The sequence below is a fragment of the Carcharhinus amblyrhynchos genome, chromosome 4 (assembly GCF_965287045.1).
Source record: "Carcharhinus amblyrhynchos chromosome 4, sCarAmb.v2.hapA, whole genome shotgun sequence".
Lineage (NCBI taxonomy): Eukaryota > Metazoa > Chordata > Chondrichthyes > Carcharhiniformes > Carcharhinidae > Carcharhinus > Carcharhinus amblyrhynchos.
Window position 1 is genome coordinate 100,724,416 of NC_137327.1, and position 12,026 is coordinate 100,736,441.

The following is a 12,026-nucleotide window of genomic DNA, read 5'->3' on the forward strand; positions in this document are numbered from 1 at the left end:
AGTGCAGACTCGATGGGCCAAAGGGCCTCTTTCTGCACTATAAGGTTCTATGTTCTATGTTCTACAACGTGGGAAGAGATCACCGGGTATTGGAAGGCCCCAGCAGTACAGGCACTGGAATCGCAATTTGAGGAGCCCAATGCACCTTCTCCACTGTCGCACAGGCGGCTACATGGGCCTCATTATATTGGGTCTCCGCCTCAGTCACAGGCCTCCTCACAGATGTCATCAGCCATGTCTGGTGGGTATCCCGTATCACCCACGAATCCCGTAGCCTGGGTTCCTCCTCAAATGTCTCTGGGATGTCTGAGCTCCTGACAATGATGCTGTCGTGCATGCTGCCTGGATGTCTTGTGTAGACACGCAGAATGTTCATATTATGGTTGCACACTGATTGAACATTCAGGGAGTGGAAGCCCTTTCTGTTGATGAATCTCCATGGATTCTGTAGGGGGGCCTTGAGGGCGACGTGTGTGCAGTCAATGGCCCCCTGTATGTTAGACATCCCCACAATGGCTGTGAGCTCTGCAGCCTGAGCTTCCTGATGGGTCTGGTCCAGGCTAAATTTGATGTACTGTCCAGCCCGGGTGTACAGGGCTTCTGTGTCCTGCTTGACACAGGTATGCACAACTGATTGGGAGATGCCACAGCCATCTCCACTCAGGGTCTGGAAGGAGCCAGTGGCATAAAAGTACAGAGAGGCCATCATTTTGACAGCCACTGAAAATGGTGCTCCCCCCACTCCGTCCCTCCCCTGCCCCCCCAACCTCTGGCTCTAGGTGCCAGGTCCTGCAACAGGTGGCACAGGTGTTGCACTGTCTCCTTTTGGAGGTGGTGTTCAACAACTGTTCAAATGACACTTGTGCACGGAACTGCTGGGGTCACTGCTCCCTCCTTCTTCTGTGCCAATTGTGACAATTTACACTGGACAGTGCTGTAGTGTGAACATAAAGTTTGCACATCAGTTAAGACCTGTTGTGAACTCATTACAGCGATGAAAGGACAATGGGGTAGACTTTGGGACAAAATGTAAAATGGGGAAGTGAATTAGCCACCTGATTTCCATCTCTCCTGGTTTTTATTTCCATTGAGTGACCGGAAACAGAGAATGAAGGTGAGCTGCTCTTCCTCAGATTGGAGACTTCCCAAGAAATGGTATTAAGACCACTAGTAGAGGCAGACTCAACTGTGGCTTTAAAAATGATTTTGGATAATGATCTAAAAATGAAAATGTGCAGGGTCACAGGTAAGAGGTGGATGAGTGGGACTTGAGTTGCTCTTGCAGAGAGCTGGCAAGGACACTTGGGCCGAATAGCTTCCTTCTGTGCTGAAACTGCTCTATGATTGGCTTCAAGTTTTATGGGGTAACTCTTGAACATTGCAGCACCCAGTGACTGGAGCTAATCAACACAATTCACCACTTTTTCATTCACAGAATTAACTGCACCAATGTGAAAACATAACTATTTCACAACAGTAGCCCTTTGGGAAAAGGGTTGGAAGCAAACAGCATGATGTATCGGTGACCCCAGTAGTTCCATGCAAATATCAGTGATATTTAATGTTTCCCATATTTAATTCAGCTTTCTTTTTAATTACAGACTCCTTTCAAAAATGCTAAGGCGCACAGAGGTGCAGGTTTATGTTGAGATTTTCCATATTAAACACAGCAATGTTGTAGGAAAACTGCAAACTCTCCCGCTTTTACATGTCATGCAGTTTTAAAAGCTATCACAGGCAGTAGCAATCAAACATCACAATACCCACCTCTCTGCTTTGCTGAGACTAAGTAAGAGTCGAGCTTTCCTTGCCAATATAAACCTAGAGAGAAATAACAGCACTCAATTATATCTTAAATAATTGAATTAGTGGTAATTTACTGATCCGTAGGACATGGATGCCATCTGGGATTGTCCCTATTTAAGGTTTGGGGGAAAAGTTACATTTAACAGTTAAAGCTAAGTCCATTTGCTCACATTAAAAAACAATTAAAGGTAATTAAATACTAATGAGCACTGTTTTAAAGCTGCTTCACTAAAGACTAATCAATAAACAATTAATAAGCTTGTCTCAGTAGTGGATAAATGCATCACGCCATTGTATTGGAAGGTTCACAAGGGCTAGGGGGGATTCTCTATGATAGGTCTTTTCCTAGGGTTCTGAATGCTAGGAAATAAATGATCGCGACGGAAACACAAAATATGAATAAGATTCAGAAACATAGGCTAGATAAGAATTCAGGATGGTAGCAGTGATGCAGGACAACTCATTAATTTGGGAAAGTATAGCAACTTTACTATTTGGTATTATTATATGAAGACAAATTGTACTGAAATAAATAAGGGAGTACAAGGTTAATGTCAATGGAATACCAGGTTAGTGTCCAACAGGTTTATTTGGGAGCGCAAGCTTTCGGAGCGCTGCTCGGCTGATGGAAGAGCGCTCTGAAAGCTCATGCTACTAAATAAACCTGTTGGACTTTAACCTGGTGTTGTGAGACTACTTACTGTGCCTACCCCAGACCAACACCAGCAACTCCACATCATGGGATTTAACAGTAGAAGGGACTAGATAGATTTGGAATTAGTTATAGGAATCAACTTAACATCAGATAAAGTAACTGAATCATATTAACATTTTTAATATGTTATAAGATTTAAAAAAGATTTCTTTATATGAAAAAGTTAATGTTGAATATTCATTCAAGGTTAATATGCAAGATAAGTTCGAGCTCAAATGAAAGACATAGCAAATTAGTAAAGAGGCTAAGAAACACAATGGATTTTTTGATTAAGAAACTGAAACATAAAGTATGAAATATTCTGGGACGAAAGCCAGACAGCAGGTCAATATCAAATATAAGAAAGCCAATTATTGCTAGAAAAATTGCTAACACATTATCATTTGTAGTTGAGACTTCTGATTAATTCTAAATACCCAACTTGCGGATAATTGGCAGCTAATGTTTTAATACGTGGTTTGAGAATAATAAAAAATATTTAAGTAACATATTAACAATGTTTCTAAGAAATTAACTTGCACAAATTATGCAACAATGTAAATTACTGATGCAATATCCAGGCCGAGGAAGATGCCAAAAGATAAAGGTGCCTTCATTTGGTATTGGAACCTGTTTAAACTGGTTAGAGAAATGCTGAATCATAAGAAGCTATTTTTGGGAGAGAACTTCCGTAAAATGGACAGACAAATGACAGATTTATATTTGAAGGTATCAAAATATAATTGATTGAAGGACATGCCATCTTTAGATTGATAGAACAGTGAATGAATGAAGTTGTTTTTAATTAAGCGCTGGACTGATTAATCTGATAACAAAAAGTATAACCATTCTACTTTTTGGCATGAAATCTGAGATTTTTTGAGAAAGCCTGATAGTGCATTAGCTGTGTAGGTGGAATCATAGGTCTCAATTTTGGCCAAAATAAGAATTGTCTTGTTCTAATTGTATGTTTGTATTTCTTAAAATGAAATTGTAATGTTGTTTATTCAAACATTTTAATCTTTTAATAAAGCTAGTTTAACTGAAGAATTTCCTTGAATTGAATAAATTTTTTTGTTGCCTTTGTGAAAGTAAAATGTTAGTAAAAAGATTGAGCCATTAAATTAATTAGGCCACATTGGAAAAATTTCCCACAACACAGGCATACTTGTTTCTTTACTTGTTCATTTGCTGTATGCAAAATTAAACTACTTAATGATATGTATATAGTTGCAATACAGTGCATTTTCTCAGTCAACATTGGAAAAGATGGAAGAAGCATTTGTGAGGGCACATGTAAAAGAGTTTGTATGTCCAGTTCGTATGTCAAAGGGGATATTCTATTGTTTCCTTTATTGTAGAAGTAGACATTGGGCAGTGTGGGCCAACTCAAACACATAAGGGGCATGGGGGCCACTTACAGGAGCAACTGAATTAATAACAGAGACATAGGTGAATAACCATACCTCCATGTGAAGCTGGCCAAGGTCTGAAACATTGCCTTCTCATCATTAACACAGCTTCTTGCATTCTCAATGATCAATTCTTTTCCTGTATGAAACTCGGGGGGAAGTCATCATTGTAGAATGCATGGCAGTAAATCTGATTGGTTATATACTCTGCCACGGGATATTCTGGCACTTCAGATAATAAATGCAGCCAGTTTATATTTTCTATAGTATATTGTTTGTTGTTCCAGGCAGAATGAAGTGCATTTTAAATTTCTACTCAGTGATCTTTGGCTGTATGATGATGGTGAGGATGGGTGGGGGAGGACTGGTGGTGGGCATTGGGGAGGGGGGTTTGGGTGGCGTGATATTCAGCCAGATTCTCGTGGATTCTGGGACAGATTCAGGTCAGAGGTTGGTGTCTATGAGACTTGCACTGTTCCTGGGATTAACTAATTCATGGGTCACATGGCTTCCTAGAGCACAGTAGGCTGGAGACAATACTGAAATTAAAATAATGTAAGGAAGGAGACGTCAGAAAAAGCCAAGAATAAGGAAAGGTCAATCACCCATCAATCTCATCCCTCAAGCACGTCAGCTCACCTTGCCTAGAATGTAATTACATTTCTAGCACCCTAATGTCATTGATATAACTACTTTACAGGATAGTCCAATTCAGCCACGCACCAAGCACTGATTCTTTTTTCATTAAGATTTCTTTCAAATTTAGTTTTCATTTATGTCCCTACATTTTATTGTCCTTGAGCTGGCTAGGCCCTGAGCTCTGGAATTGCCTCCCTCATCACCTCTCTGTTTCTTAAAACACTCCTTAAAATCAACCTCTTTGACCAAGGTTTTGGCTGGATGTTCTAATATCTCCTTAAGTGATTCAATGTTAAAATTTGTCCAGTAATTCCCCTGTGAAGTGTCTTAGTGCATTTACCTACATTAAAGATATTTTATAAATGCAAGTAGTTGTTGTTATTGCTTATATTTGTGCTGGTAGTGTACCTTTAAAAAGTGTTTGTTTTTAAATCATGTTCTCAGCTTGTGTCATTGTTGCCTAGCTGTCTGTAAGGGTGTTTTTAATTCTCCTTTAGTGACTTAAATGAGGTTTGTTTATTTTTACTTTGGGACCTTTTATGACCCTGCATTGTCAGGAGGAAAACTAGCTAGTAAGTGATGGTTTTTCTTTCCTTCCTAGTGAATTTAAGGTTTCATTTTCTGTTTTGGCTGGCTGTAGTTTCAGTTTTAGAAGGGACATCAAGTTGAAAAGAAGTGTTTCTCTCTGTCATTCTCCTTGTTTTTCTTTGGGAAATTCTGCTGGTTAGCTGAAAGCAAGGCCCCTTGCCTTCCTGGAGTAGAAAAGTCTGGTGTCTTGACCAGAGTTTCTCCCTGGTGTCCTCAGAAGCTGCTCTGACTTCAACTGTTCTGAGTGTATCCAGAGGGCTGCTAAAAGTTATAAGGCTCAGAAGTCAGGATTTCAATTCCCCAACCCAAAGTATTTAGTTCCAGTATCACATGAGCATTAGTCTTTGCTGTTAAACATGTGGAAAGGGGGTTTATTTTGTCTATGGGAAGTTTTTGTTTGATTGGACCATTTTAGATGTATTTGTTAAGGGTTACACATTATCATGATTGTTTTGTTTCTGTTTGTAATTGATAAAAGTTATTGCTAACGTATGTGGGTCATTTGAATCATACCTGGGGTGAAACATCATGCTTGTCCTAGCCAAATTCAAAATGCAAAATCTATGACTCAGGCGGGCTCCTTAAAACACTTTGGAGTTTCTGGCCTGAATTATAACAATCTTATTTGCTCAATGTAGTACTTTGTATGAACAATTACAGAATATCTGTTACTGCACTTGCTTATTGAGGAAATATTGGTGAATAAATTGCAAGTTCTCTAATGTGTGAGGCTAGCAGACAAGGCTATGCCAAAAGCACAATTGCATAAAACTGTACTTTATAGATCACAATTAAGTTGCTCATTAGCCTTCTTCCAGGCTGGATAGCTTTAGTATCTTTAACTATTATTTTATTCTATATAGCCATTTCTGTTTTACATATAATCGCTCTTGTTGTTCCTCTTTGCAACCTGTCCAATGCACATGACAACTAGAATAGAACTCCACGTTGCAAGTAGAATCTGACCTGTGTGTTGTAAATGTTTGGCATAACTTCTGTAAACTTAAACTCCACTGTTCTGGCAACATATCCCAGCATTTATCTGCTCTTGCTTACTTCTCCACATTGTCTTGGCATTTAAAGTATTGACTCTAATATCGCCTCCAGGCACCTTTCAACGTTTGTTTGTATTAATTTTAGATTTTTTAAATATAGTATAAGATATTGGTAGTGTGCCTTTATTTGTTCAGCTCTGTGAAATATACCCCATAATTGCAGGGTGGGAACCGTCGGGCTTGGTGTCGTCCAATGTCAGGGAAATAGGCGACTCTTCATCCTCGATCATCATGGTGCCGCAATAACCTGTCAGCAAAAAAATGCTTTTAGTCTCACCCATTCATCCTTTCCCCATATCCCTGCAAAATTCTTCTCCCGTGAGTATTTATCAATTCTGTTTTGAAAACTACTATTAGATCTGTACCCCCATTCTAACAAATGATTTCATAAAAAGGGTTTTCCTCATGTCATCTCCAGTTCTTTTGTCAATGATCACATTCTGCAGTACTCTGTGCAATCATGGTCACCAGTGTCGAAAGTGTTACTGATTAGAGGACATGTAGGGCTTGTGGCACAGTGGGTAGAGTCCCTGTCTCAGAGCCAGAAGTTCTGGGTTCAAGTCCCACAACCAGGACGTGATAACCAATGAAGGTGCATTAGTAACATGACCAACATGTTGAATGTCAACCTGTTAAGTCATTCCAACACACTGATGGCTGGTAGTAAGAGCAGGAGAGTCTCCTAGTCAGCCATGCTTGAGGTGGAGTGGTACCTCCTCGAGCTGTAAGCCCCTGGCAATACACGAGCAACCTGATCTAGGAAAAACATTGCTGTGGGAACAGATGGAAGTCTGTTTTGTGTACCAATAGAAAGAGAAACAATGACAAACAACTGATATAGATGGATCATTTCACAGAGCCGCACTGAAAATAACTATTTCAATATAAAAGTGATGATTGGCATAGCAATGATTGTCCTGAAAATGATTACCTCTCATCCATGAACTATTTTCTTTCCTTTAGCCAAAGGGGTAAACAGAGTGTCTGGCCCTAAGCATATAACAATACAGTCGAATTCCTAACCATAGGTCAGTGTGAGAGTAATCTGACATGACAAGATGCTTGTTTGCTACCACTCCTGTTTGCTTGTAATTTCATCCTTGTAATTGTTAGTTTGATAAGGGTAGAGCCATTTTCTGAAGGTGGGTGGTGAGATGTAAAATCAATACTGCACAATGTGGAGCTGGCTCATACAGATTAGGAGGCCTCAGACACAACACTGAGTGTGAGCTGGGTTAGCTCATTCTAGCCACAGTGTCAATGGCAAAGTTACAATTGCTCACCAGGTCTGACAGCCCCTGTGGAGACAGAATCAGAGGGTAAATTTCTCCAGCCCTCCCCACAGCGGGATCTTCTCATAGAAATGACCTTACTCTGTGCACTTATGGTCACCAATGTCAAACGTATTACTGGTTGGCAAACGTGTAGATCTTGTGGCGCAGTGGGTAGTATTCTTTCGTCTGAGCCAGAAGTTCTGGGTTCAAATCCCACAGCTGGGACTTGATGGTCAATGAAGGTGCATTATTTATAGAAATCATAGAAACCCTACAGTGTGAAAGGAGGCCATTTGGCCCATCAAGTCTGCACTGACAACAATCCCACGTAGGCCCTATCCCCATAACCCCACATATTTAATCTACTAATCCCTCCAACCTACGCCTCCCAGGACACTAAGGGGCAGTTTAACATGGCCAATCCACCTAATCCATACATTTTTTGGACTGCATTTCTCCATTTTTTTTGGAAAATCCTAAAATTTCTCTTTTTCACAAAATCATACAGTAAAGCAGGTAACAATTTGGCACATCCTCTCTGTAGCAGTTCATCAAGCTACCTATAATGACTTTGAACGCCTGTAAATCTACGCTTAACCTAAAGTGAAGTAAAAGTTTATTTATTAGTCACAAGTAAGGCTTACATTAACACTGCAATGAAGTTACTATGAATTCCCCTAGTTGCCACACTCTGGTGCTTGTTCGATTCAATTCATTTGACCAGCACGTCTTTCAGACTGTGGGAGGAACCCACGCAGACACAGGTAGAGTGTGCAAACTCCACAGACAGTGACCCAAGCCGGGAATCAAACCCGGGTCCCCGGCTCAACGAGGCAGCCGTGCTAACCATCGTGCCATCCCTGTCAAGTCGATTCCCTCTGCAGGCTACCCAACAGTGGAGGGTGCTGCTGATGAAATTAAATCACCACCAATTTCAGCAGGACCAGAATATCCCACCAGAAGCCAATGGCGAGCTGCGTCCACTGCGGAAAATCCTGTTGCGAGGATGCTGGAGATTCTGCCCAGGGTTAATGGTGGGTGGAATGCTCCAGCCCATTAGCAATTGCAGTGGTCCTCAGAATTGGATATTGGCTGAAAAACGGCTTTGTGCAAGTGATTGAACTCATTCTGATGCTACTAGTCTGCCACACCAGTCCTGATTGGTTTCCTGACCAGAGTGAGCGGGAACCCAATAAAATAACCAAATGACTTATTTTCCATCTGATTAGCGAGCTTGAAGCCCGATTCAATTCCCTCCCATTATTCACCCACCTCCCAGTGGAATCCACACTTGCCAGCTTTGGTACAAATCCTCACAATTGTGGACCTGGCATGTTGGACCCTGAGGGCCCAGAGACACCATCCCCTCAGCAATGAGGGGCATCCTCCCCCTCACACAATGCAGACATGAGGTTGATCCAATTCCCCCTTTCAGCCCTTCCGAATCCTTTCCCCTTCAGACTTCCCACTCAGCCCCCTTTCCACTTAGACTCCCTCCTTAGACACTCCTTCAGATCATGCGCCTTCGCAGTACCAAAAACGCACTGCCTCCTGGCCTGGCAGCTTGATGGAGGCAGGGATCAAAGAGATATGTCCAATGGTCATTTGCTCCTTTGCTGTTGCCAGACTGCAGAGGGAGGGTCCCTCTTGGTTTCTGGGGGTTGGGTGGGTTTGGGCTGGGGGCCTGGGTTTGACCTCACCACTCTCCTCTGGGATGGCGGTCTTGTAGCTGGATTGCCCCTTCCATCCCTTGCAATGCTTACATAAGAACATAAGAAAATGAGAACTAGGTTCAGGAGTAGGCCACTTAGCCCCTCGAGCCTGCTCAGCCATTCAATAAAATCATGGCTGATCTTTTTGTGGACTCAGCTCCACTTATCCGCCCATTCACCATAACCCTTAATTCCTTTACTGTTCAAAAATTTATCTATCCTTGCCTTAAAAACATTCAATGAGGTAGCCTCAACCACTTCACTGGGCAGGGATTTCCATAGATTCACAACCCTTTGTGTGAAGAAATTCCTCTTCAACTCAGTCCTAAATCTGCTTCCCCTTATTTTGAGTCTGTGCCCCCTAGTTCTAGTTTCACCTGGCAGTGGAAACAATTTCCCTGCTTCTATATAATCAACTCCCTTCATAATCTTATATATTTCTATAAGGTCTCCCCTCATTCATCTCAAATACAATGAATATAAGCCCAGTCTACTCAGTCTCTCCTCATAAGCCAACCGTCTCAATTCCGGAATCAACCTAATGAATCTCCTCTGTACCCCCTCCAGTGCCAGTATATCTTTTCTCAAGTAAGGAGACCAAAACTATACACAGAACTCCAGGTGTGGCCTCACCAGCACTTTATATAGCTGCAACATAGCCTCGCTGTTTTTAAAGTCCATCCTTCTACAATAAAGGACAAAATTCCATTTGCCTTCTTAATCACCTGCTGCACCTGCAAACCAACTCCTTGAGATTCCTGTGCAAGGACACTCAGATCCCTCTACATAGCAGCATGTTGCAGTTTTTTACTATTTAAATAATAGTCCATTTTGCTGTTATTCCTACAAAATAGATGACCTCACATTTACCAACATTGCACTCCATCTGCCAGACCCTCGCCCACTCAGACTATCTATATCCCTTTGCAGACTTTCAGCATCCTCTGAACACTTCGCTCTGCCATTCATCGTAGTAGTGTGGAGGTGGTTTACCTCTCATTTGTGGGTGGGGGAGGATGCCCTTCTTTAGTGAGGTTTAAGTTTAGTGATGTTTGCCTGGTCAGTGGAGGGAGTCATCATTTCATTTTTAATAAGAGGGCCCCAATCTTGGAGTAGCTGGGCTGGTTTCATTACCCGGAGACTTGGGTTTGATTCCCAGTTTGGGTCACTGTCTGTGTGGAATCTGCATGTTCTCTCCATGTCTGCGTGGGTTTCCTCTGGGTGCTCCAGTTTTCTCCCACAGACTGTAAGATGTGCTGGTTAGGTGGATTGAATTGAAAAGGCACTGGAGTGTGGTGACTAGGGGAATTTCAGATGGGTGAATCCCACCTGACAGGTGCTGCCTGTGCCAACGGGAAACACTCCTGTTTTCCCACTCATGTGGGCACTTAGTTCCAGTTCGGGAGAACTGCAGTCAATGTTTCAAATCTGTATGACTTCTTCAGAAACTGAATCAAACTTTGGATTCCAAAGAAGCACCATTGGACTCAAATTGTTAAGTCTGTTTCTCACTCCACAGGTGCTGCCAGGCCTGTTGTGTTTTCCCAGCATTTTTTGTTTTTATTTCAAATTTCCAGCATCGGCCCACCTTTTGCTTTTTACTTTATGACAATTGATCACTGTAGCTCAGAATGAAAGAGGAGAAAAATCATCAACCAGGATCCTACCCCTGATTATTATCCAGTATTCCGCGGCAGCACGGTGGCAGTGGTTGGGCGGCACGGTGGCACAGCGGTTAACACTGCTGCCTCACAGTGCCAGGGACCCGGGTTCAATTCCTGGCTTGGGCCGCTGTTTGTCTGGAGTTTGCACATTCTCCCCATGTCTGCGTGGGTTTCCTCCAGGTTTTCTGGTTTTCTCCCACAGTCCAAAGATGTGCAGATTACGTTGCTTGGCCATGCTAAATTGCCCCTTAGTGTCAGGTGGACTAGCTAGTGTAAATGTATGCGGTTATGGGGATAGGGGCAGGTTGGGATTGCGGTTGGTGCAAACTTGATGGGCCAAATGGCCTCCTTCTGCACTGTAGGATTCTATGATTCTAACCCCTGCTACAAATGGCACGTAGCTGGATAACAATGGAAGATGATCAGCCCAAATTTGATTCCTCCTGCAGTTGAATAATTTACTTCCATGATCTGCAGTTTGGGTGAGATAAGGGGAATGGAGGTAACATGGACACATTCAGCAGAACCACGATATGCATCAAATATCTCAGGAAAGAATGAGGTGGAATATTGAAATTAAGAAGGCTGGTTGATTCACCTTAAAATGGCTCGTGTACAGTTCTGGTCACCGTATTATAGAAAGGATATTATTAAACTAGAAAGAGTGCAGAAAAGATTCAATAGGATGCTGCGGGGACTTGATGGTTTGGATTACAAGGAGAGGCTGGATAAACTGGAGTGTAGGAGGATAAACTGGGGTGATCTCATAGAAGTCTATAAAATAATGAGGGGCATGGATAATGGTAGATAGATTGTCAACTTTTTTTCCCAAAGCTAGGGAAGCCTAAAACTAGAGGGCATAAATTTAAGGTGAGAAGAGAAAATACAAAAGGGCCCAAGGAGACAATTTTTTCACTCAGAGGGTGGTGAGTGTCTAGAACGAGCTGCCAGGGGCCGTAGTAGAGGTGGGTACAATTTTGTCTTTTAAAAAGTATTTAGATAGTTACAGGGATAAGATAGATATGAAGGAATATGGGCCAAATGCTAGCAAGTGGGACTAGCTTAGTGGTAAAAACTGGGCAGCATGGACATGTTGGGCCGACGGCCTGTTTCTATCCTATAAACCTCTACGATACTTAGTTTCCACAGATTCAGCTCTTCAGTGGGGCCAGACCAATCGAT

General features: G+C 42.2%; 1 protein-coding gene across 1 annotated transcript in view; it reads right to left on the reverse strand.

The window, feature by feature from the left end:
- Positions 1-12,026, reverse strand: part of LOC145342459 (amine oxidase [flavin-containing]-like) — an 82,333-nt gene that overhangs the window by 16,957 nt on the left and 53,350 nt on the right. The window contains exons 9-10 of the mRNA XM_080188023.1: positions 6,345-6,441; positions 1,768-1,821 (exon numbers count right to left, since the gene is read on the reverse strand). Coding sequence (XP_080044149.1) covers positions 1,768-1,821; positions 6,345-6,441 — 151 coding nt within the window. The remainder of the gene's footprint in view (positions 1-1,767; positions 1,822-6,344; positions 6,442-12,026) is intronic.